Raw genomic sequence first — 27,018 nt, 5'->3', positions numbered from 1 at the left:
CGCAAAGAATGGGACAGGACTGAGCGACTGAACTGAAATGACATCAGGGATGGGCAGAAATTCTGTGAAAGGCCACGGAGCAAGTATCTGGGACTCCCCTGGCCACCAGATATCACGGGAACCACTCACTTCTGTGGTCACACCCACAGGCAACTCAGCCCTCCTGCAGCCTATAAACAAAGAAGCCTGTTATTAGAGACAGGCTGTGGGCCAGGCTTGAACCCTGGGTCCTGTCTGGGGACCTTTCATCACGTAACCCCTTGGGGGTGTCCGCTCTTCCATGGCCGACAGCTACCTTGCCCGCTGGAGGTCACTTCTCGGGAGAGCCCGTGTGCTTCCTTGCACGATTCTGCATCTGCTCACTAAGGTTCAAGGAGCCGCAGACGCTGGCCCTGCATGGTTTTCTGGTGGGGGTGTCTGCTCCCCAGCACAGGTGGGGACGGTCCACGTAAACGTAAGGTGAGGGATGAAGGGGACACAAGATCCCAGGGTCTGGGGCTGTCCTCAGTGGAAGCCTGAGCTGTAAGGGGTAGGCAGGGACTAACAGGAGAAACGTGCTGAGACGCACAAGAGGCTGGTGATCACCTGTGAGGCAGACAAGCGGAAAGCGAGGGCAAGCTTACAAAGCAGCTGACTGCTGAGCCAAGTGGAAGAAAACGCAAAGTTAAAAAATGGACGCCAAGGTTTGAAATTTAATAAAATGATGAAAGCAAGCATGGAACTCCTGCGATTTAATCTGAAAACTCGCTTGGACATTTAAAAGGAGAGCATACGTTGCCTGGTTTGGAGCCGTGCTGGGAGCAACCCTGCATTGCTGCTCTTCTGGGCTCGAGCAGTCTCCCCAGGACCAATGCACCGCGAGACTCCGGGACCCCAGCAGTAAGGGGACCTCTGATGAGATCGCCCGGCCGCCCTGCTCGGCCCCCAACACGCCTCGGCACCGGAGCTGGGGATGCGAAGCTCAGTCTAACCCAGATTCACCCAGAAGAGGCGGAGGCCGAGGATTTGCTTCCCGACCCCTCCCCCACCCCCCGCCCCGCAATCAGAAACGGGACCCTTTGCCAGGAGCATCCTTGTCCCAGGCCTGGGATGCTAACCACCGCTGGACCCCCCAGCCCAGACCTGGGGTGGGGGTTGGGGAGATCGTCCCCTCCCTGCTGACTGCCTCCCCACCCCCCACCTCCTGCTCCTTTCCACCTGCACTCCCCCCTCGCCTCCAGCGACTCATCTCCCATCAAGAGCCTGTCCATGACTGTTTATCCCTCGGGCGACCTTCGGCTCCTTCAGGAGACATTTCCTACCTGAGGCACGGCCATCCTGGAGCTAAGAGATCAAGACTGAGGCGACAAGAAGTCACTTCCGAACGCTGGAGCCGGCTCCCGCCACCAGCCTAAGGCGCTGTTACTTTTGGCCAGACCCGACTCTGTTCTTTCCCTTTCCTGTCTTCCTAACATGAAACCTTTCAGACTGAAAGCGACCTTTCAGTCGCTCAGTAGCTCAGTCGTGTCCAACCCTTAGCGACCTCATGAATTGCAGCACGCCAGGCCTCCCTGTCCATCACCAACTCCCGGAGTTCACCCAAACCCATGTCCATTGAGTCAGTGATGCCATCTAACCATCTCATCCTCTGTCATCCCCTTCTCCTCCCGCCTTCGATCTTTCCCAGCATCAGGGTCTTTCCAGTGAGTCAGCTCTTTGCATCAGGTGGCCAAAGTACTGGAATTTCAGCTTCAGCATCATTCCTTCCAATGAACACCCAGGACTGATCTCCTTTAGGATGGACTGGTTGGATCTCCTTGCAGTCCAAGGGACTCTCAAGAGTCTTCTCCAACACCACAGTTCAAAAGCATCGATTCTTCGGTGCTCAGCTTTCTTTATAGTCCAACTCTCACATCCATACATACCACTGGAAAAACCATAGCCTTGACTAGACAGACCTTTGTTGGCAAAGTAATGTCTCTGCTTTTTAATATGCTGTCTAGGTTGGTCATAACTTTCCTGCCAAGGAGTAAGCGTCTTTTAATTTCATGGCTGCAGTTACCATCTGCAGTGATTTTGGAGCCCCCCAAAATGAAGTCTGCCACTGTTTCCACGTTTCCCCATCTATTTGCCATGAAGTGATGGGACCAGATGCCATGATCTTAGTTTTCTGAATGTTGAGCTTTAAGCCAACTTTTTCACTCTCCTGTTTCACTTTCATCAAGAGGCTCTTTAGTTCTTCACTTGCTGCCATTTAAACCCTTTTTTTTTTTAAAGGGATCGAATGAAGACTGAGCATCTACAGTGAAGCAGAAATGATGTGCGCACATGTGTGTGTGTCTTGCATGTTCTGTGCATAAAGAACGGTTCCTGATAAAGGTCACCCACGGGACACACGGAACTGGCGGCTGGACTGTCTCAGGATGCTCAGGGGTCCCCGAGTGCGGCCTGGCACCGAGGCACCACCCCCACAGGCAGGGCCGCCGCCCGCCCCGCACGGCGCGCACGTACCGTCCTGGAAGACGCGCTCCACGTTCAGCCCGTACGTGGCGCACGTCTCGTAGTACGTGCACCTCTTCAGGTCGCTGGAGAGCTTCCGCGCCCGCGCGTCGTCGATGACCCGCGGGTTGGTGGAGCTGATGGCGTCTGCAACAGACGGACAAGAGGCGACACGGTGACCTCAGGCGGCCTGAGGGCGCCCCGCCACCCACGGCCCCAAGGAGCTCAAAGCCCGCCCCTCGCTCAGCAGGGAGGGGACTGTTCTCAGGACCTGGAGTGATCAAAGCATAGTTTATCCCCACTCAGCTCAGACATGGGATGGCCAGCTGTCCCAGAGGGCCCTGTTCCTGAACAGGAAATAAAAGCATGTCCGCAAAGACCGGGAGGGAAGGGTGAGATGCAAAAGTGTTAGTGGCTCAGTCGTGTCTGACTCTGTGACCCCCGACACATGGACTGTAGCCCTCCAGGCTCCTCTGTCCATGGGATTCTCCAGGCAAGAATACTGGAGTGGCTTGCTATGTCCTTCTCCAGGGCATCTTCCCGACCCGGGGATCAAACCTGTGTGCATTGCAGGCGGATTCTTTACCATCTGAGCCACCAGGGGAGGGAAGGGTAAGGGTTAAATAAATGTGGTTCCCGAAGAAAACCACACGGTCACTACGTGAGTGGCCATCTATGCACAGGCACCCGCGAAACACGCCCCTCCACCAGCACCAACCCCTCCAGGCGCCCTCGGCCGCTGGACACGCGCTCGCGGAGGCCCTGCAGGTGCCTGTCCCATTCAGGCACAGGAAACCCCAGCGAACCAGAGGGACAGAAGTCTGTGTTCTCACGGAGTTGGTGTCAGGTCAGCCGGGGAAGGGGCCGAAAGTGAGACAGAGCCGAGAAAGGACCAGGGTTGTAGGTGGGGCACAGGGCGGGAGACGGGTCAGGAGGGCAGGGGTCAGGGAAGCGTGCCTGCAGGAGGTGGCGTGGCGTGGCAGCGGTCCGGGGCAGGGGGTGGCCAAGCATCTCGGGTTTAAGGGCGATCCAAGGCTGAGAGCAGGAGTGGGAGGTGACCTGGGGGGCTAGAGGGGGCCACAGACGAATGTGCGAGCCACATCGGGTCTGAACAGATGGCCTGGGTGGGCGGGCACCCCCACCTCCTGCAGGATCTGTGTACAGATGGGGAGATCTGGGCAGCAAAACAGACATCGGGCACCAGCCACTGATCTCCCGATAAAATAAACCCCATGCCCCCACTATTCGTTTTTAGCTTGGCCTGCATGAGCCCCCTGCTCCATTCATTCCAGGACTACCAAGTTACAGGGAGGGGGAGGGGGTCGGGGGCAGCCACGCGCCCGCACGCAGGACCAGAGGAACAGCCCAGATGCTCCAGCCACAGTGCTACCATGAGATGAAATGGGCTTTTCAGGGACTGTTTCTGATGCGACATTTTTTCCTGAGGGCATGAAGGCTCCTGAGGTACAGGAAACACCCAAGAGCTCTTTTAAAAAAAGCCCACAAGCGGAAGTCTTCTCCGCTAGTCCAGGAAACAGCAGCAGACAAGACACTAACAACCTCTCAAATGTTGGCTGCAGCACAGGAAATGCACGAGGCGCTCAGCCTTTTCAGTATTAAATAGGAGAGGCATCTCCAGGGAATGGTACACTGACTTTGTGTTCACTTTCTCTTTTTCCTTACTCCCTGTTTGCTTTTCCTAGCCCCGTGGAACAGATTTAACTGACAGTTCTGAATGACCCCCAGGAAAACTAACTATGGCCTGTCAGAGAGATTAATTCAAACAGTATCTCATCCTGTCTCACCTGCTGCTGCTGCTGCTGCTAAGTCACTTCAGTCGTGTCTGACTCTGTGCAACCCCATAGACGGCAGCCCACCAGGCTTCCCCGTCCCTGGGATTCTCCTGGCAAGAACACTGGAGTGGGTCCTGTCTCACCTACAGATTAATAAACCTGACTTCAATTTCATAAAGTGAAAGTGCAGTTGCTCAGTCGTGTCTGACTCATTGCGACCCCGTGGACTGTAGCCCACCAGGCTCCTCCGTCCATGGGATTCTCCAGGCAAGAATACTGGAGTGGGTTGCCATTTCCTTCTCCAGGGGAATCTTCCCGACCCAGGGACTGAACCCTGGTCTCCTGCATTGCAGGCAGACGCTTTAACCTCTGAGCCACCAGGGAAGCTCCGAGATTTCATAACACCTAAGGAAAAGAAATATTTTTTTTTAAGGTGGAAACATCTTTTAGGAAAACAGTACAAAAACAGTTAGAAACCCAGGATTTTCAAACGCTGTGGTGTATGTAAACTAGAAAATAAATGCACAGAGCATTCATCCAGCTTAGAATGTATCCTCACCGGGTTCCCCACAATGACCACGGCCTCCTTCCCTGGTGGGTGCCCACCCCATCTCTGTCCCATCCGGCTTCCATGGCACGGCGTCACGTGTCAGAAACAGACCCTACACTGGGGTGCTCTTTTTGTCTCATGTCTCACTCCTGAGACTCTGCATCTTTTATCTCTTTTTACAGCTCAGGTTTCACCCTCAAATCAATGCGATCCGCCCGTCTCTAAAACAGGCCATGTTTAACAAACCCCATCGCCTGGGCCCTGGTGAAAATCCTCCAGCTCCCCGATGCGACCCGGGAGAGAGCACATCCACCCACCGCCGGGTGAGGCCCTGCACCCCACGTGTCCTTGAACAATTAACTTGATTCCCCTTTACCTTCTGTACCCCATAACCTCTGACGGGGCCACAGGCCCCAGCCACCTCGGGGGGCTCGGGGGGAATCTGAGATGCCCTCACCACTGTCTGATGCCCCATGCGGTCTGCACAGCAGCAGGATCTGTGTGCAGGGTTCACAGAACACGAACCCACAAGGAGCTAACAGTCCCCGAGGGTGGAACCTTCCAGAAGCCCGCACTCACTCCACCTTCCCACCATGGGGCCTTCTAGGGTGCTCTGGGAATCGGAGGTCTGGGTAATGACCCCTCAGGTGAGGACTGTCCTTCCTGAAAACACTCAAGTCCTGCTCCTTTGGGGTGTGGCTTTGCTGAAATCCCAACAGGTCTGAGACAAGCCTTCCAGCCACAGACGCTTATAAAACTGAAGGAATGAAAGGGGGCTGGTTTCTGACCTCAGAGCCCCCAGAGGGACTTCCCCAGCCTTTACAGCCGTCTCCGGGGCACCACGAGGCCCGGATCATCCTGGCGGGAGACGAGGTCGGATTCCCCTTCAGCTGGGGCGGGACACACAGGGGCGACACGCACCTCCAAGGTCAGCGGCCGGCAAAGACACCCCAGCAGGACCTCAGGAAGGTGGGCCACATGGGGAAACAGAAGGAAGGAAACCAGCCTCGTGGTCGACATTGCTGTGCCCACGGATGCCTCCAGGGCCCCGTGAGAGTTCCTGCCTCCAAAGCCTGGCAGCATCAGTCCAGAGGCAGGGAGCCCGGGTCTGCGTGGCCCCCAGACTCACCACTCTCTACACCCAATCACACAGCGGCAGAAGACAGGCAGCAACTGGTCAAGGCGGCTTTCTGGCTCGGACTGAATGCCTCTGTTGCCTTTACTCTGGGGACCCGACTGCACAAGGGCACTGTGTGTCCTGAGCGCAGACCCCCGAACCCAGGGAGCCGGTAAGGAGATGCCCACACAGACGGCGTGTTGGCTCAGAAACGCCCCGGGCAGGCCTGCAGGGAGAGGGGGCTCACTGAAAACTAACGGCCTCGATCTCCAGGCAGCCTGGAAAGCAAGATCCGATTTCAGATGAGCGGCCCACTACAAAACGTTATGTGTCAAGAAGTTTTAGTCCCTTCACTGTACATCCAAAAGTATCACAACACTGTCTGGTAATCAGCTATAACCCAATACAAAATAAAAAGTTAAAAAAAAAAATTTATTTTTAGGAAGTCAAACACCCAATCCTGCACTTGTCCGAACACAAACCAAGGGCTCCTTGCGGGTGCGCCTTGTCTCGCAGTGACCACTAGAGGGCGCGTTGGGCATTAAAAATCTCTCATGTCAGCTGAGTGCAGAATTGATGCTTTTGAGCTGCGGTGTTGGAGAAGACTCTTGAGAGTCCCTTGAACTGCAAGGAGATCCAACCAGTCCATCCTAAAGGAGATCTGTCCTGAGTGTTCATTGGAAGGACTGATGTTGAAGCTGAAACTACAATACTTTGGCCACCTGATGAGAAGAACTGACTCATTAGAAAAGATTCTGATGGTGGGAAAGATCAAAGGCGGGAGGAGAAGGGGACGACAGAGGATGAGATGATTGGATGGCATCACCGACTCAATGGACGTGGGTTTGGGTGGACTCCGGGAGTTGGTGATGGACAGGGAAGACTGGCATGCTGCGGTTCATGGGGTCACAAAGAGTCAGACACGACTGAGCGACTGAATGGACTGAACTGAACTGAAGTCCCAAGTTGGTCTAAACCCATCTCTACTCTGAAGGCTTCAGTTATGAGACCACTGGTCACGACATATATGCTTGGCGGGGGATGAGGTCCCCTCTATGAGTCCCCAACTCACATTTTGCATCTAGCACCCTGAGAAGATGCCTTTAGTTTATTCCACCCCTTTTTTTTTTTTACCCCCAACACACTTCCCCACTCCATGATCTTGGCTTATCCTACCAAGGCGTGGATTACCCTGCTCTCAGTCACATCAGACCTGGTGCCCTGCATATAGCTAACTGGTCCTGCTGCTCAAACACAGTGAGTTTCTTATCTGAAGAAGTCTCACATCAGGGCACGCAAGGGCAGACTGGATGTGCTCATTCCAAAGGAATTAACAAAAACAGAACCTGCAAAAAGAAATGAAGGGATAAATCCAGGGTTTCTTGGACATGATTATTTTTTAAGTTCCTCATTTTTCTGATAAAGCGGTTTTAAAGTTAACCTTCACCTGGTTTCCCTGGTGGCTCAGCTGGTAAAGAATCCGCCTGCAACTGGGTTCAATCCCTGGGTCGGGAAGATCCCCTGGAGAAGGGAATGGTTACCCACACTCCAGTATTCTGGCCTGGAGAACTCCATGGACCGTACAGTCCATGGGGGTTGCAAAGAGTCGGACATGACTGAGCAACTTGCACTTTCATCTGACTTTCTAAAACAATCCCTGTGACCCCTTAGTTAGTTAAGCCCCCAGCAGATACTAGCACGTCAATGAATCTATGATCAAGAGTGTCCTAGGTGATGTCACTTTACTAACAGATCAAGTTTTACGTGACCTAGAAAAAAATACAAAATGTACCTGTGCAGTAAGATTCTATGCTCTCTGAGGGATCTGCTAAAAATGAGATTTGGATCATAAGACATTAAGAAATACAGCAGAATAAAATGAAACTCGGCAATGTATGAAAAATCAGTATTAAAGGTGCAAACGTTAACAGAAGTAACTTTTTAGGTTGCTTATAAATCATACTACTTTATGACAGAGAGAATTAAATGCCCTAATATAGAAATTAGGCTTTCTTTCTTTCTGAAGCCCTTGGGGGTGTAGCGATGTGTTTTGTTTTCAAGTTGCCAAGTGATTTCTCCACTGAACCAAATGAGGAGACAGGATGATTGCCATTTCAGGGATTCTCCCTCTAAAAAGTAAGACTTTAGCAGGAAATTATTTCTTCTTTAGACCGTCTGCAAACCGCCCCCATCTCTGAAAACACAGGCCAGGAAGCCACTGACGAGGCTCAGTGGCCAGACCCCATGAGCCCCACCTGCCCAGAGATGCCACTCACCCTGGGTCCCCACCAGGACCAGCGGGATCTCGCTCGTGTTCCGGTAGCTGGCCATGCGGCTGTAGTAGTGGTAAACAGTCTGGAAACTGATCTCATCCTCCAAGCTGAAGACAAATATGACGGCGTCCACCCACATGGCAAACTGGGGAGAAAGAGGGCAGGTGAGCAGGTGGCGAGGAGGGAAGAGACAGGGAAGGAGCAGCATTGGGTCACCTTCGTGAGCACAGGCAGGGGGGCCACGCGTGGCGTCCAGCTTCTACCGAAACCTGCTTCTGAAGCATCGCTAATGCCCTTCTCATCCTTGGCACAACACACCTGGGTCAGGGCCCACACCTGCTTCCCATCCAGGCCACCATGTCTCCAAAGTCAAACCAGACCTTCTTCCCCACGGGAATGTCCACCTCTGTACCGACTCGGCCTATGGAAAGCACCCAGCACACACAGAGCCGACCTGGGGACCGATAGGCAGGGTGACCCCGCAGCTTCCTGCTGCACCCTAAATAGCCTTCAGAGACCCCCCAGGAAGCCACGCTGGGACCCTGAGAAGGGGCTCCTTCTCTGGGGGCCCACAGCTCAGAAGTCCTCCACCCCCAACAGAAGAGGTCTTCGTATTGTCAAGATCTGCTGCGGATGAACTACAGCACCCTTCGTGGGAATTACGACCCACTGCCAGAGACATTGACCAAACCAGTGAACAAAATGAGCAAAAAGGAGGGGGAAAAACGAAAACCCCACAGTGGCCCGGCTCTTTTATCATTTTATTCTTGTGTTACCTGCATCCAGCTGAATTCACATCAGATCCTCTTTCTGGCAAATCAGCCGGAGGCACACGTTAGCTCCTGTGATACCCACAGTCACCTTGGAAAGCTGGAGCCAAGTGACTGAAGGACCCCAGGACTCAGAGCTCCCCAGGGTCACACACACGGCACCAGGTACCATCTGGAGCCTGACGCCCTCCTCTTTAATGAAAGACCCAAGTGAAAATGGGGGGAAAAAATCCCATGTGCTTTTTCTAAAAGAAGCTGCAGCTCCAGCGCAAGTTCTGATGGCCAAGGCATCAGCTCTAATACATGTGGGCAAAGTTTCCATTGGTTAAGCTGGCCTGCTAAGTCACTTCAGTCATGTTCTACTCTTTGCAACCCCATGGACTGCAGCCCTCCAGGCTCCTCTGTCCATGGGATTCTCCAGGCAAGAACACTGGGATAGGTTGCCATGCCCTCCTCCAGGGGATCTTCCTGATCCAGGGATCAAACCTGCACCTCTTATGTCTCCTGCATTGGCAGGTGGGTTCTCTACCTCTAGCGCCACCTGGGAGCCCAAGCTCTGACTTCTACATAGAAATGAGAAGGGTATTCAGTTACCCGTGGAGATTCTATGTGACAGGACAGAATTAAACCTGAAGTTCAGATGATAACGACTAAACAGTAACAACAGCGATCACGGCTGATGAAACCTTCAGGGTAGGGTGTTGCGCTGGGCCCCCAATTCCTCAAGCTGGAGTTCCCTCTCCAGGGTGGACCTGGAGCCCCTGGGGACAGGTCTCATCACTATCTCTGGTCCAGGTGGCCAGCTCGCTGGTCTACCACTGGAGTCAGGAAAAAAAAGCACCGTGTCTGTGCCTCTCTGGACCCACCAGTGTCCATCCCTGGGCAGCGACCCTGGACAGCAGCGGTCCTGAAGCCACTCAGCCAGCTCTGACATGCGTTTCTGCACGTCTCTCAACTTTCTTCTTAGACTCTTAATGGTCGGAGCCGAGGTGTGCTCTCTGAGTGTGGAATTGCCCCTGCATACTCGGAAACGTGTATAAGCTGGAAAGGCGGAAAATCAGCCCAGGTGACTCCCGCACTTCACCGATGTCATTCACCTGTTCCCAGCCGCCGCCAAGGGAGCCCTGGTGACAGCAAGACAGACGTCCCACGGGTGAGGGTTGACTAAGACTCATTTAGCTTCACTGCCATCACAAAGCGTCCAGGACACTGTCAGATGTCAAGCCTGTCCTGCTCGAAGTAACAGACATGCACTGACCACGAGCTCTCACAGCTTCATAACCTACTTCTTTCCATGTTTAACCTGTCTTTAATGTTTCCTTATCACTAGCATTGACTACGCTGTTTCATCAAAGCTAAAAAAATCTTTTCCATACTTTCACATCTTTGCTATCAGAACGTACCTTAAGGACTGCTTTCTTTCATGACTTGACAGTATTTTTCTTTTAAATACTGGCATAGCTTATAATCGGTGACACTTTAGACTCGCTGGAACATGGTAACTCCACACCACTTTTCTGTAGAGCCACACACCCCTCATTGTATGGAGTTCTAGAACTTTAACAACCCCCATATTCAACATCGTTCACTTAAATCACTAAATTTAAGTGCACTTTCACAAACGGGTAAGTTCAAGAAAGAACACCAGGAATATTTTTAATATTAAGTTTACATTAATCAGTCTTGACTATTACTAGCCCTTACCTCCTTTAAAGTGTTTAACTGGTAAATTATTATAGAAATAAAGCCATAAACTAGGGAGTCAGTAAACCAAAGAAAGAAAATTTTCACACTCAGGCTGGCTTTTTTCCTCCACAATGCCCATTTTTCAAGGAACTCTCAAAGAAGTCACACCATGCTGCAGCCTCTGGTTTTCAGTGGGGAATGACCTGAGCTGTGAAGCCTGGTGGGCAGCCTGGTTGTGGTGTTCAGATTTCCAAATTCCACCCAGCTTTCTAAGTGACTGCACTGCTCCAGAGCAAATGGCAACCCACTCCAGTATTCTCTCCTGGAGAATCCCTTGGACAGAGGAGCCTGGCGGGCTACTGTCCATGGGGGTCACAAAGGGTCAGACACAACTGCAGTGACTTAGCATGCTCTCGAGATGAAACACTTATAAGAAAACGGTGGGAAGCTATAGAAACTTCCAGATACCAATGCCACTGAGTTGACAAATCAATACAAAAGCTGCTCTTCCTTCCTTCCTAGAAAAAGAAAGGGAACATCAGCCACACAGACCAAACTGCCCCTCCAGGTTTCTGGAAAAACAGAATTAGCCTCTCCCCAACGCTAGGCAGCATATTAAAGCGCAGAGACATGACTTTGCCAACAAAGGTCCGCAGTGGCACCCCACTCCAGTCCTCTCGCCTGGAAACTCCCATGGACACAGGAGCCTGGTGGGCTGCAGTCCATGGAGTTGCTGAGAGTCGGACACGACTGAGCGACTTCACTTTCACTTTCCACTTTCATGCATTGGAGAAGGAAAAGGCAACCCACTCCAGTGTTCTTGCCTGGAGAATCCCAGGGACGGGGGAAGCCTGGTGGGCTGCTGTCTATGGGGTCACACAGAGTCATACATGACTGAAGTGACTTAGCATAGCATAGCATGGTTCTTCTAGTGGTCATGTATGGATGTGAGAGTCGGACTGTGAAGAAAGCTGAGCGCCGAAGAATTGATGCTTTTGAACTGTGGTGTTGGAGAAGACTCTTGAGTCCCTTAGGCTGCAAGGAGATCCAACCAGTCCATCCTAAAGGAAATGAGTCCTGACTATTCACTTGAAGGACTGATGTTGAAGCTGAAACTCCAACACTTTGGCTACCTGATGTGAAGAACTGACTCACTGGAAAAGATCCTGATGCTGGGAAAGACTGAGGGCAGGAGGAGAAGGGGACAACAGAAGACAAGATGGTTGGATGGCATCACCAACTCAATGGACGTGAGTCTGAGTAAATTCCGGGAGTTGGTGATGGACAGGGAGGCCTGGGGTGCTGCGGTCCATGGGGTCACAGAGTCGGACACGACTGAGCAACTGAACTGAACTGAGAAACCTCAGTCACAGGAAACATTTCCAGGGGCCGCTCTTTCAGCTCTTCTGTGCACACCTGCGGAGACAGAGCCTCAAGGAGGAGCCAGAGGCGCACGGGTCCCCAGTGCGGGTGCTGTACTCACCTGGGCCTCCGGGGGGCCACCTTCATCTCGGATCAGCAGCAGATAGCTTTGTCCGTCGACGACAATCTCTTTCTTGAACCTGCCACCTGCCACACACACACACACACAAAACACCTGGTTACACAGGAAAGACAGAGCGTGGGGGGGCAAACAGACGTGGGCTTCGCTTGTGGAAAAATACGCCCTAGACTGCGGCCCTGGAGGCAGCCCTGAGTGTTTAGGAGTAGCTTCAGATCTGTCTCCAGCAACCACTGGGCTTTGGAAGGACTACTGCCACCCCAGATTCCAATAGTCGTCTTTAAGAACCCATGATCGTTTGGAGTTAGAACACACAGGCTCCGCGCAAGGCCAGGATCGCTCGGGACTCAGGAGGGTGGAGCGCTCATGCGGGCTTTGTGTGCAGATTCGGGATGTCTCTCTCTCCCTGGAAACCCGGCTGATACAGAGTCCAAAAATGGAGAGCATCGAAATTCCTCATTCTCTCCTTGGGTTCAGGAAACCGAAACGAAATTTTCTTGTGCTGTGAAAAGGGCGGGGGCCTGGTCTCCACCGCGTGGACAAATCCCAGGGCTGAGAATCTCTGTATTCTCCTCAAGGGAAACCCAGTTCTTGGAGGGGAAACACACAACAGCATGGGGATGGCGTTTCCGTGTTCACAGGGCACAAGGGAGGGGCTGCTACCACACATGGGTTAGACAGAAGCTACTGGACGACACCTGCGCGAGACACAGCGGGGCGGCTGGCGACAGACAGCGTTAGAGACCTCGCGGGGTCAGGGGCGGGGCGGCCGCGTGGAGGGGGCGGGGCGACCGCGTGGTGGGGGCGGGGCTGACCCCTCCCGCCCAGGTGGGCGCACAGCCGCCTCCAGCACCTCCCGTCGCCTCCAGTACCTCCCGTCGCCTCCAGTACCTCCCATCGGCGTCCTGCGTCGGACTGCCAGCCCTTCCCCTGGACAGCGGGAAACACGCCCACCGCTGGGCTCCTCTGCCACCTCCAGAGACAGACCACCTCTCCACCTTCTGCGCTCTGCGCCCTCCCCTTCCCCGGGCTTGGGAATTCGCGGTCTCAAAGAGAGGAACGCGTCTCATTTCAACTCCCCAGGCACAGGGGCCTTCCAGAAACACCAGCGAACTGACAACCCCGAGCAACTGGACGCCCCCCGAGAACCACGCTGCGAAAACATCTCCGGCCCCAGAGGCTGTGGGTCGGGTCCCTTGCTAGCCCGAGTCCCATCTGGTTCGGCGCCACAGTGACCCCTGGACCATGCCAGCCTTCCCTCCCAGAGTTCCGGGGTTTGGGCCACCCCAAAGAAGGATCGGCCTGCAGGTGGGCTGAGGCCCTGTGAGGCTGGGGTGGGAGGCTGGGTGGGAGGTCACAGGGGTAAGTGAGCACGCACGCACGCACGCACGGCCACTCCCACTCGGGCTCCCCTGTAACGGGCAAGACGCGCTTGCTTACACAGCAAAACTCAAACACCAAAGAAAGCCTTCCAGCATTACGACGGATAAACTCTCATTTTGGTCCCCCTCACTGTTGATACGGGAAAAAAAAAGAGCACTCCATGGAGAAGCGCTGGAAGGACACAGAGGTGATGGTGCTGGGATAGCGCGTGCGCTTCCGGCTGTGGGTGGACCCACAGTGGGGTCCCTGCGCCCCCGCAGCTCTGCAAAAGGCAGGCGCCGTGAGCCCTGGCATCTTAGCACATGCGGAGGTCGGCCCCTGCCTGGTGAGCACAGGTTGCACCTCCATGAGGCCGCCCAGCTGCCCCGGGCATGCTGGGATCAGCAGATCCCGATCTGCGTGGTCTCCGGGGCAGGAGGGGGAGTGCCCGCAGGACCAGCACCCCTCGGCTGCCAGCCGCCGCCCCCACCTCCCTGGGGAGCTGGCGCCCGGTGGGCGTCACCACTCGGCTACCCAGGAGTGACACCCGCTGCTGGCCCTGCCCCTCCCCTGGGTCTCTGCGTCCTCTGTCTTACAGGGTAAGCACTTGATGGATTTCATGTCTACTGCCATTCACCTTCTTCAATATGTTTTCGTAGAGTCACGTTTACAAGTTATGTGTCCAAGTGGTTAGATCACAATATCAAGGTTAGGAAAGGTTTGCTCAGAGTCCTTCTGCTCCTCTGTTCCTCTGCTGTGTAACCACAAGCAGAGGCCTCTGATCTAACTTGTATCAGCTCTAAAAGGGCAGGTGATTGTCTTCTGGATCCCTAAGGGCACTTCCCATTCTAAAAATCACTATATATTATTCCCCTCTAAAATATGTAGTTAGTATGTCTCTTCAATGGAGAAGGCAATGGCACCCCACTCCAGTACTCTCGCCTGGAAAATCCCATGGACGGAGGAGCCTGGTAGGCCGCAGTCCATGGGGTCGCTAAAGTCGGACACGACTGAGCGACTTCACTTTCATTTTTCTCTTTCATGCATTGGAGAAGGAAATGGCAACCCACTCCAGTGTTCCTGCCTGGAGAATCCCAGGGACGGGGGAGCCTGGTGGGCTGCCATCTATGGGGTCGCACAGAGTCGGACATGACTGAGCGACTTAGCAGCAGCAGCATGTCTCTTCAATATTTTACAATTGCAAATATTAGACACTTGCAGTGGACTTGGGGGTGTTTTCTGGTGGTGTATGTACATCAGGAAACAAACGAAACACTCAGATGCATCTGCCATGAACCCAAAGGTTTGACAATTAGGTAAAAATCAGCCAGGTGTTTCAGCACCCAGATTTTGAAAAAGAATATGATTAAAAAGGTTGTATGTAAACAATAAACTCCTACTGCTGGTAGACTGTCAGGCTCAAAGGGAACACAGACCACTGAGTACTGGAGAAACGCAGCCCAGCAGGTAAATACTAGACTTTAAAAGCCATTTTCTATAGTTTGCTTCAGAGACACAAAGGGAAAAAGCCTTGGGATGAAGGCGTGGGCGGCAGCAAGCTGGTCTGCATTCATCAGGGCCACTGCCCTTGTTTTGTGAAATTCAAACCCACCATCTGATCCTAGCCTTGGATCTTTTCCTACTGAAATATTAGAGCACACCACCAAACTCTACATCTAATTTCATTTTTAATGTAGATTTATAAATGTCTGTTTTCTAATCCGATTTCCAATAAAGTCATCCCTCGGAATCCACAGGGGGCTGCTTCCAAAATCCCCTACATAAAACAGTGAAGAATTTTCACATTACCTGTGTACATCCTCTTGTATACTTTAAGTCATCTACAGATTACTTGTAACATGTAATATAGTGTAAAGGCCATGTAAAGAGCTTTAAGTACAACATAAATGCTATGTAAATAGTTGCCAGTATGAAATGAATTCAAGTTTTGCTTTTTGAAAACTTCCTGTAATTTCCACCCCCCCACCCCTCCACGTTTCTGATCCATGGTTGACTGAATCTGTGGATACAGAACTGTCGACACAGAGAAATGGCTATATCTTCCTGCAGGTCTGTTTGACAGGACTTTGCAACCATGGCCCCACCCCATAAACTTGTTACATGAATAACTGTCAACCTTCTCTGACTGCCAAATACTACTACATAACACTAAATCACCTGAGGGGTCATTTTATTTTTAGAGTGTGCCCAAACCTGACCCCTGTATTGGGAGCCATCGACAAGCACTTGGCTCAGCCCACCTGTGCACAGGTGTGCAGGGCCCGTGCACCGCTGTTTAACCCAAGTCCACAGGGGAAGCAGGGCTCTCTGTACCTGTGAGGACAACTCCCTGAGAAGGGAGACAGAGAGCACTCCATCACAAGATGGCTTCTGACCAGCAGAGGCAGACAGCACCACGTTAAAGCAGGCACAGATGGGTGAGCAGAGTCAAGTTAGTCTCTGGGCTTTGGTTTTCCTGAGTTTCGCTGAACAGCAAGATCGCTTACATCTCATGTGTACACAGAAAGGGGACATTCTTCCTGCCTAAATTCAACCTGTGCCTGTGTGTGCTCCGTCGCTCAGCTGTGTCCGACTCTTTTGCAATCCCATGGACTGGCAGCCCGCTAGGCACCTCTGTCTATGGGATTCTCAGGACAAGAGTACTGGAGTGGGTTGACCGTTTCCTCCTCCAGGGGCATCTTCCCAACCCAGGGATCTAACCTGCATCTCCTGCATTGGCAGGTGGATAATCTACCACTGAGCCACCTGGGAAGCCCCACATGCAATTTTTTAAATTTCAGGTTCATTCAAAGGTTAGTTTTCAGTTTCCACCCAGAAAACTGTCCTGGGAGCCTCTGTTGCCCTTGAGCCTGGATTCTTAGGGGGGTCAAGGTAAAAGGTGGACCTGAATGTACCAAACCGAAGCAGGGATGCTGACATGGATGTGTTACGAAAGCTCACTGGACAGAAAAGATCAGTGTTTTGTTTTGTTTTTTAATATCTTGAAAAAAGACTTAAAGGAATCCCTTACAATCCACTGTGCTGTGCTTAGTCGTCAGTTGTGTCTGACCCTCAGTGACCTTTTGGGAGTCTTTGGAGCCTACAAGGCTCCTCTGTCCATGGGATTTTCCAGGCAAGAATTCTGACGTGGGTTGCCATCCCCTTCTCCAGGGTATAATCCACTGGTGACCAATTCCTCTCAAGGTTTCAAAGTTACTCTTGAGTCCTGGTCTCATGCTGGGGGAACCAGTTTTGAATCTAGGATGCTAGTGTAGGTCAAAACAGCTGAATTCCCTCTACTATTTAAACTCAAGCTAGGCATGATGGATCTACAATGGAATCTTGTTAAATATAAGAGCTGTTTACATCAAGAGAGGTATAATCATCTCACCTGGGTTGGCATTTCTGCTTTAAAAAGGGAAAAAAGAAAACTGAATTTTCCTATTACCAACAAAAAAAAAGTTTTGTTGGCAGTAAACACTCCCAACAGATGTTTGACATTTCTATGCTTTTGGCTAATTGGACTAAAAATTATTAACATATCATTAACAGGTCTCCAAGCAACAGCAAGCCTTATACTTTATAGTTTACAAAGCACTTCTCTTCCCACTTCATCTCATCCTCCTCACAGCATCTTACGGTGCAAATACCACCAGAACATCCACATCTAACTGGGTGGAAAAGAAGTTCAGACGCTGATTAGTCTGCCCCCCTGCCCCCGATAAAGGAGGGGGAGAGACCCAAACCCGCGCATGCCGCCCGGTTCTCACGTCTTCTCTCTTCTGTGTGGATTTCTGCTGTGACAGTTCATGGCACACACCATCCGCAAAGGAGCCTGGAAGCCTTGTGTAATTCCCTACACCCACAGGGCAACACCAAGAATGTGGGTGGTGGCGTGTATCTTTTTCTCATTCCACTCACCACCATGGAAGGAAGCTGTCTTCAGCTGCAAATGAGTCATCCCTGTGCCTGCTTGCTAAGTCACTTAGCGTCTGACTTTGCGACCGCATGGACTGTAGCCCACCAGGCTCCTCTGTCCTTGGGGATTCTCCAGGCAAGGACACTGACATGGGTTGCCATGCCCTCCTCCAGGGGATCTTTCCAACCTAGGGATGGAACCTTCATCTCTTATGTCTCCTGCATTGGCAGGTAGGTTCTTTAGCATTAACGCCACCTGGGAACCCTTAGGAAACTTAGTGCTTAGGAGACTAAAAAGGAACAGACCTGCCCAACACTTTTTGTGATAGGGAAAACACCTTTGTATTTTGTTACAAGTTCATCATGAAAGGGATATTGCCTATAAGATTAAATGATACAATGGCCCATCTCCGGGAACCCTGCCTCCCAGGTAATGAGCATTAAGCAAAAATACTTGTGTTTAGCTCACAGGAAACATCCTGACCAGGCCCACCTGTGAATAATTGCAGACAGGAAGAAATAACACAGCCCCCTGCAGAGGCTGATCGTTGATGTTGTTCGGCTGCTAAGTCCTGGCCTCCAGTCCTGACACCTTCGCCGGGCCCCAGCTCAGGAGCGCCTGATTTTCCCAGAGGGACAGTTTCGAGATTCTTGTCGTTTCTGACATCTGCCCAAAACGTTCTTCTTACTTAGCCTAGTAATACAATAGAATATCTGCTAAGGGGGTCCTCTCCTAATTATTTAGGACTGGAGAGATGAGAGGAATACACTGGAGACAACAATGAATCTTTTCATTTCTCCCTAGGAGAACATAAAAAAATTAATCATGTGCCAAAAATTTCTTAAAATGAATTTTGCTCTTTGGTAAAAATACTGAAGCCTGATGCCTATCGCTGAGGTTTTGGAGAAGTTTTGTGTTGTGATATTTAAATGAATTTTGGATCATATATTTACACTGGGAAAGAAGTTTTATTGGTAACATATTCGATTATAAAATTTAACCAAATCAGACTTCATTTCCTCTGCCAATTTTCTTTTTTAAACTTATTGTTTTAAAAAAAGGAGGGGGCGACTATAAAAATGAACTAAGAGTAAGGATCCAATTAATGCGTGGTGATTAGTAAGTAAGTTCATAGGTGAAAGGCTCACAGTTATGACTTGAGGTGAAATGGGATTTAACACAAAGGCTACTGTCTTCAACAACTTCATTCCATCCAGACCTGAGTACGACAAAGACAAAAGATCAGGAAAGAAGGCAAAGTTCCAGGGTAAGAGGAAAGACTCAAATTTTGCTGTAACGGAATTTCCCTTTCTTCCATTTCTAATAAAAGAGACGGGGGGAGGAGAGGTAGTTAACAACCAGAAAAAAAAATTCACCATCCACCAAGAAAAGATGCAAAGCGTCACATAAACCACCTTGAAATCACTGGCCTTAAGAATAAAAAGGAGCAGGGCGGGCGAAGGGGGAGAAAAGGAGGGGACTCCCCTGGTGGTCCAGTGGTTAAGAATCCGCCTGCCAATGCAGGAGACAGGAGTTCGATCCCTGGTCTCAGAAGATCCCACCTGCTGCAGAGCAACTAAGCTCTTGAGCTGCAAATACTGAAGCCGGCTCGCTCGAGAGCCCGTGCTCTGCAACGAGAAGCCCGCACACCACAACTGGAGAGCGGCCCCCGATCGCCGCAACCAGAGAAAGCCCTCGTGCAGTAAAGAAGACCCAGCACAGCCAAATAAATCAAGGAGGACCCCAGAGCCAGGTGGGCAGGGGCTCCTGGTCCCCGAGGGAGGAGGGATGCTATGGCCAGGGGCAGAGGGTCCTCCTGTCCCGGCCCCTGACCGTGAGGAAGTTCCAAGATTAGCAGCCGCTAAGGCTCTCTGGAGGCAAAGTGCCTGCAACACGCAGACTGCATGGAGGGGCCCCGAGGGGCAGCACACACACCCTCCCACCGCCCACCGGGGTGGGCGCCCAGCAGGTTCCTGGAGAGCAGTGGCCTGCCTGTAAGAGCAGCTCCCCTTGGTCTGGAGGGGACACCCTCAGCGGACAAAGGGCTCATGTTATACTCAGGCTCTCAGGGGAGGGAACACCCAGCCTCAGCCCCGTATCCAGCACTTTCTGGCAGGGGGTGGGTATCGGCGGTCTGAGGGAACAGGAGCAGGCACGGGGGGTGTCCCTCTGGTCCAGACAGGTCTCCTCTACCCGGTGTCCTGTTTCCCCAGCAAACTTGGTGGCGGTGGGGGGCTTCCCACACCTCACCCAGGACAAGGCTCGCCACGAAGCCCTCAGGTAGCCCCAGCCAGTGTGAACGGCCTGAGAAGTACATGCACCCTTGCAATGGACTGCCATCAGGACCGTGCCGATCTCAGGAAAAGGGAGGGAAAAGCTACAGAAATGATAAAGACATCATGTGAAGATACGGCAGGAGGAAAAAAGGGGACAGGGGATTGTGGGAGTTTCCTGGTGGCCTAGTGGTTAGGATTGTGGGCTTTCTTCGCTGTGGCCAGGGTACAGTCCTTGCTCAGGGAACCAAGATCCTGCAAGCTGCATGGCATGGCTAAAAAAAAAAAAGGTCAGCGGGGGAGAGTTGCAAAGGAGCCTGCAAAACTCAAAGGGCAGATGGAAGAGAAAACCCAAAAAGCAGAAGGAAATCCCTTCTAGTCGCCTCCCTCCCTGATGCCACTCACTAACAGGCACTTAACGAGACGAGAGCTCCAGGAGAAGAATCTGAAACAGCGTCAGAAGAGATGGAAGCCTCTAGAATGGAGGACCAAACCGGCATTTTGGAACAAATGAATAAAATGTGGAAAATAAGGGAGAGAAGAAAACACCGCTCCAAGCTGAAATTCTGACAAGGAGGAACAGCAGGAAATAAACTCCATCAAGGAGACGAAGAGACAGAAGTTAACTGACAGGAAGACAAACGAAACCAAGGGAAGGAGAAATGCTGCCTCTGACAACAAATGCCCAACTAAAGAACTCGGTGAAGTACGGAGGGACTGTCCTGAAATGCATGAAGACACGGACCTGCAGAGCACACGGTCTTCCAGGAGGAAACCACAGAGACTCTCTAAGGACGGAGCCGCGGAGGCCCTGCTGAAGAGCTGTCATGCCAGTCAAGGTGGGGGCTCTTATCCTGCAGGGGGGTTCAAGGTGCACCCCCAGGAACATTCTCCAGAGCCTCTGTAGGGGGTTGCAAAGTGGCCAGTGTAGTATTTTTTAAGAGATGTATGACTGGTTTTGAAACTGTGACAGTAACAACCAACTTGCACTGGCAAGCGTGTTACACTCTAAGCCACAGACTAAGACAGTGGCTCTGGCTGCATCAGGTTATCTCTCTGCAAAGGCAGAACCCGCTGCTGGGGTGTTGGGGGGGTTGCACCATCACCTCGGCCTTCCAAAAACCAGCAACCTGCTTTGGGACACATCCCACCTTCTTGGGAGGGACACGCTGGGTACATGTGCAATGACAGTTTTTTGTGTGATGCAAGTCAGTTAAGCAACAACAATCAAATAGTTAACCAGCTGACTCCCGGGGATGTCACCGCGCATTTAGTGAGCACCATGGTCCATGGGGCCCCTGCCTGAACACCTCTAGGGAATGAGTGGCTGATTTTTATTAATTCAACCTGGAATTTCAAGAACCTCACTGTTCCTACTGCTTCAACACTTCTGGATCTACTTCACAGAAGAGTAACCTTGAAATGGCAGAGGAAGTGAATGTATCTTTAAGGTCTCACTTGTGTAGTTCAGGTTTTCTTGACATCAAGTAAATACAAGCAAAGATTAACTGGGTGAAAAGGCAGATGTAAAATGGAAACAGGAGACCCTAAAGCGCTATTTTGTGTTCATTAAAACAGTTTCATTGCCATCCCTGATAAGCAGCGGGTCAGATTTATAAACTAGAACTTGTACGAGTTTTATTAATGGACCAGCACAAGGTGTCAGAGGGCTACTGAAAGCATTTTGTAAAAATGATACTGCTGCTCAAAAAGAAATCTGAGATTAATGTTTGAGGAAGTGGTTTGTTGCTCAATAGTCATACTGAACTTCCTTATATCTTAACTTCAAGAGCTTTGAGGAAAATGTAAATTGGCAGCTTAACATGTGAAACCCGCTAAGAGCTCTCCCCTCCAAATACCACCTTTTCAAGACAATAAACATGGAAGCCCTGGGCAGGTGCAGGCTGGCTGGTCATCATCAACTAAGGACAGACCCAGTTCCACCTTCAAGTTTTATTAGCTTTTCCTCTGTGGAAAAAAAAGGTGGGGGGCTTCCCTGGTGGCTCAATGGTTAAGAATCCGCCTGCCAATGCAGGACACTTGGGTTCCATCCCTGGGTCAAGAAGACCCCCTGGAGGAGGGCATGGCAACCCCACTCCAGTATTCTTGCCTGCAGAATTCCATGGGCAGAGGAGCCTGGTGGGCTACAGTCCATGGGGTCACACAGAGTCAGCCAAACTAGCAACTAAACGACGGCAAAACAACCACCTGCAAAAATACCCCCTAAAACTGCTGTAAGGTAGCATGGTCACTACAAAACATGTCTCTGTAATCCCGGCTGCAGAATCTCAGATATTGCAGAGTAAACCATGCCCCACAGCATCAGTGATCCCAGAAGGCAGGCAGGTCCCAGAGCCTGAAGCATCCTTTCTCGTGACGATGTCCAAGCGCTCTACAGTGGAAAGGGGACACTTGCTGCACAGACAAGCCTGGACCTTGCCGTCCTCAGCTCATGCTCTAGGTGTGATGCCAGCGCCTGGGCCTGTAGCCTGTTCCCTGGGGCTTGGAGCCCCGGACACACTCAGGCTGCCCTGGCTCCACATGCTGGGACTCTCCTGCAAAACTGTTTTGGGAAGCCAGAACCCACCCCTACCCACAAAGTTCATACACCATCCTCCCCGGAACTGGGTGCTTCTCCCAGTAACTCAATGGCTGCTCCAACAGACAGGCAGCCTGCATGGCCCAAACCGCAGGAGACTCGGGGTGACCAGGGGTCTCACTGAGGCCCCTGAATCTGGCAGCTGAGCCATCAAGCCCTGTTCTCAGGACAGACACACACTCCGCTGTCCCGAGAGTAGAGGTTGACAGAGAAGCCTGGCAGGCTACAGCCCATGGGGCCACAAAGAGTTGGACTGAGCAATTAAGACACACATGGTGTGTTCCTAACCTACCTGGGGACTTCCACGTCAGCGAGTGATGCCAGGAACAGAGTGAACAAGACAGGACTTTTTTTTTTTTTTAATATATATTTTCTTGGCCACACTGCACGGTACATGGGATCTTAGTTCCCCGACCAGGGATGGAAACCACACCCCTTGAACTGGAAGCATGGAATCAACCACTGGACCGCCAGGGAAGTCCCCAGGATTTCTGACTGTCAAGGGCAGTAGGAGAAAAAGGAAAGGGACGAGGCTTTTCCTTTTGGCTGCATGGGGAATGGGAGGGGACCAGGCACCAGGAACAGACACAGTCCATGTCCCCCGGAACACACTGGGAACCCCCTGAGCAGATGACATAGCGGGGCGTCTGGTTTTGAATCAGCCCTCTGAAGGAGAAAACGGCCATTTCTCCAAAATGATGGGCACCTCCATATATTAATAGAATCTAATATTCAGGCGCTCATCGGAGCGATTGTGGGTTCAGCTCCAGACCACCACAATAAAGTACCACAATAAAGTGAGTCACAAAACCTGGAAGGTTCCCAGGGCGCGTAAGTTACGTCCGTACCGTACCGTCATAGACTTATAAGCGTTCAACTGCATCACGTCTAAAAAACCAACATACGTACCTTAATTTTAAGCCTCTGCTAAAAAAAAAGGCCGACCAAATCACCTGAGCCTTCAGCCAGCCACAAGCTTTTTGCTTGAAAACAGTTTGAAGTCTTGCAAGAACTATCAAAATATGAGACACGGAGGAACAAATGCTGCTGGGAAAAACCACCAACAACTCACTTGGTGCAAGGCAGCCGCAAAACTTCAATTTGTCTTTTTAAAAAAAACGGGGTATCTGAGAAGCGTCAATAAAGCGAGGGATGGATGGGTGACCAAAGAGGGAGGCTGTTGGCTGGACACTGAGTGCTCACTGCCGGGGCTGTAGGTGAACGTTCCAGCATTGACTCCTGTCTCTGAAATAGTCTGGTGGTAAATGGAATATATTTAGTGGTGCACATCTGTTTCCTTGGGCAAAAACATTCTTAAGGTTATTTATTTTTAGTGCGTTGCACATTTATTTTAAGCATCAAAAAGGATAAATTACACAAAGGACTGAGTCCGCAGGACACAGAGCCCAGCTGCTCACCTGGTGGCTTTAAAAAACGAGGCCAGGCCCCACCGGCCAGGGCCCGAGACGTGCCCAGGGGCAGGTGCCTCAGCAAGATGGGTGTGGGCGTGGGGTGGGCTGGCCTGCATCCACCAGGGGCCGACCAGACGGTCTCTCCGTCTCTCAGACGCGACTGCTCTAAACTAGTGTTTCCCAGTGTGAAAAGAACTTATTAAAAAAAAATTATTTGTGTCATGTGAGCTATATTTTTGAATACATTTAAAAATAAACATAGAACTGTCGTTTCACACACAGTCCTCTGCATGCAACTCAGGTGTTTGCTTCGAGAAAACTAAAACGGGCTGGTGGCTGTGAGTTGGGATCCTGTGGAGAAACCCAGAGTCCTCTGCAGGTCACACCTTGAAGTGTGGACACACCGCAGGGCAGGGGTCTCAGACTGTCTCTGGGAGGGGCTGCCGGACAGTCAATACTCCAGGCCTTGTGGGCAGAAGCCTTGTTTGCGTGGGGCGTTTTGTTTTTGTTTATTCTTAGAAGACTTTAGAAATGCAACAATGCCCCCCCACCCAAGGTCTGGGGTCAGCGGCCTGGGAAGCAGCCGGCACCTCCCCCTCCAGGCTTGCTCCCCCGAGAGAGAGACTGCTCTGCAATGGTCCCATTCTTGCCTTAAAACTGGACACAGGAATCCAGGGTTTGCACTTAGCAAAAGACTTTAAAACTTAAAAAAGAAAAAAGTGCATGACCTGTCACTTTGTATAAAAACAGCAAAAAGGATTAGTTTATTAAATTTTTTCTTTACCTTCTAGGAGTAAAAAGACATGACAGTTTAAACTACTGTGTGTCAAAAGCCTGTGTATATGTAACGTGGTTGTTTTGTAAATACACGTTTGTGCAGACTGCAAAAAAAGAGAGATGCATCCAGTCCTTTGACTGCATGGGCTGGGGGTGACCGCTGCGGGACAGCCGTCTGCCCTCGAGGTTCCTGCTGGGGACAAGGCCCTGAGCGTTGGGAATGTCACCTCCCATTTCCGGGGGTGGAGCTGGAACACTCTCAGGAACCGTCTCATTCCCCTGGAAACAGTGTCAGGACTCAGCGGAGGGTGTCCAGCCGGTGTGTCTCAGGACGAACACGCTGGCGGGCAGGAGGGGCGTCAGCTCCGACAGGCCCAACAACTGTTGTCTAACATGCAGTCAAGTCATGCTCTAACTGGTAGCTCAGTCGGAAAAGAACCCACCTTTAATGCAGGAGACCAGGTTCGATCCCTGGGTCGGGAAGGTCCCCTGGAGGAGGAAATGGCAACCCGCTCCAGTCTCCTTGCCTGGAGAATCTCATGGACAGAGAAGCCTGGTGGGCTACAGGCCAGGGGACTGTACAAGTTGGACATGACTTAGCTACTAAACTACCACTTAAAGCTCAAAAAAAAAACCCTTCTTGGGGCTTAACATTTCTCTAGAAAAAATGATCTGTCATTTTGACAATAAAACTTTCAAGACCCCAGTCTCCCTTTTTCCTATGAAGGAAGTGGTTTTGTCATCTGTGAAGTCAGGAGGTGTCTCAGGGAAGCAACAACCATGTCCCCCAGCACGCAGGCTACTACTGGGGGGCTCTGGGGGTCAAACGACACGACCGAGCGTGTGGGACGCTTCCCGGGAGAAGCCAGCGTGCACAGCTGCTCAGGTGTAAATGACCACCTGCGACTACAGCCATTCGTCCTGAAGCCTCGCCTCCTCTCGGGAGCGCCCGCCCCGACCGCAGGCGCAGTGCCCAGCTCTCAGCAGGCCCCCGGGTTCCCGCTGAATTAATTATAACAATACGGGACGGTGTGTTCAGAGTTCCAGACAACCGGCTCAGAGACACATTTTGTCCTGCCAACTCTGTCCATGCCAAAAACATAATCTCCTTACTCTTAATTTTACGGCCTTTTTTTTTTCTTGTTAAAAATGAAGCAGAACCTATTTTCTCTTTATTTCTTTGAAATAAAGAAACGCGATAATTTTAGCATTCTTCGCCTGTTTTAAAGGCAACATTATCTGATCCTCAATATGGCTTATGTGCGAGGGGACAGTCATTTAGCATGCTGTTTAAACAGATCAGGACGATGACAAGGGTCAACGATATGTCTACTGTTAGAGACCGGGTTAGCATCTGCAATAATTAGAGAAGGTGGCTGAACTGACTGACTGCTGCTTTACCTACTAAGCCAACCTACCAGCAGGCTCTTCATAAGGTTTCAGATACTCCTCATTAAAAAATGTTCATGTACTTTTAATCACTTGGTTGCAAGTAACATGGTAAAATTACGTGGAAACACTGAACTGGCTAGATTTCAAAACTCCTCAAATTTTATTAGCGTTTACAGATTTCGTTCATTGGAACATTAAGCAGCACCCAAGAACGCGTTCAGAAATAGGCCTAACATCTGCTGAGCAGTGGTAGCTGACAAAAAATTTTTTTTAAAGTTTATTTGATTTGGAAAGGATTTTTGGAGCTGACAGTTAAAATGCATTTCGTATGTCCCAGAAAATAAAGGCTGGTATTTACCACATGGCTTGTTTCTAAGAAACGAAGTAAACATTCGTTCTAAACAGTTCATTTTTTAAAAAGTGATTTAAGATACACAGGCTCCTGAGAAGGCTTTTATTGCCCTGACGATACGCGCATCTGTCGGGGAACAATTCCAGGGGGTCCTCCAGGGACGCAGGGATTAACAGAGAGACGTCCAGCTCGAGGTGACCTAGCAGACCCCTGCTTCCAGAGGAAGTGACCACAGCCAGCAGGTGGCATCCCAGCTAGGAACCGGCGGGGCACAGTGGCAAGGTCACCCTGGACTGGTCACCCTCGCCGGGCACTGTCGGGCTGGACACACCGGGGAGGAGAAGGAGAAGATGGGGGGTGCTCCTCACCCTTCTTGGGGGCCCCCGGGGCGCTGAGGCACGTGCAACCAGAGAAGCTCCTGACCTCCCCCGCAGCCCAGACAGCAACCCCACCCCGGGGCAGGAAAGAACCCGCGAACTCAGGCTCAACCCACACCACCGGGGATGTGGTCAACTCACTATTTTTTTTTTTACTACTTTTATTTATTTTTTTATTTGGCTGTGCTGCATCTTGGTTGTAGCAGGAGGGGTATTTGCTTGCAGCATGCGAACTCTCAGTTGTAGTATACGGGATCTAGCTGCCTGACTTGGGGTGGGGGCAGTCAGACCCGGACCCCCTCCTGCATTGGGAGCAGGGGTCCTTAGCCACTGGGCCACCAGGGAAGCCCCCAGCCCACTCTAAATTCTCTTCTTTTCTCTTGTTTC

General features: G+C 51.4%; 1 protein-coding gene across 9 annotated transcripts in view; it reads right to left on the bottom strand.

The window, feature by feature from the left end:
- AGAP1 (ArfGAP with GTPase domain, ankyrin repeat and PH domain 1) overlaps nt 1-27,018 on the bottom strand; it is a 561,115-nt gene that overhangs the window by 330,928 nt on the left and 203,169 nt on the right. For 8 of the 9 annotated variants that reach the window (XM_024990256.2, XM_024990257.2, XM_024990258.2 and 5 more), the window contains exons 4-6: nt 12,151-12,236; nt 8,215-8,356; nt 2,491-2,625 (exon numbers count right to left, since the gene is read on the bottom strand). In XM_024990256.2, the coding sequence (XP_024846024.1) occupies nt 2,491-2,625; nt 8,215-8,356; nt 12,151-12,236 (363 nt within the window). The remainder of the gene's footprint in view (nt 1-2,490; nt 2,626-8,214; nt 8,357-12,150; nt 12,237-27,018) is intronic. The other variant, XM_059885235.1, reaches the window with a different exon arrangement.

This window comes from Bos taurus, chromosome 3 (assembly GCF_002263795.3).
Source record: "Bos taurus isolate L1 Dominette 01449 registration number 42190680 breed Hereford chromosome 3, ARS-UCD2.0, whole genome shotgun sequence".
In the NCBI taxonomy this organism is placed as follows: domain Eukaryota; kingdom Metazoa; phylum Chordata; class Mammalia; order Artiodactyla; family Bovidae; genus Bos; species Bos taurus.
The sequence above is the reverse complement of the archived record's forward strand: the minus strand, read 5'-3'. Positions and strand labels throughout refer to the sequence as shown.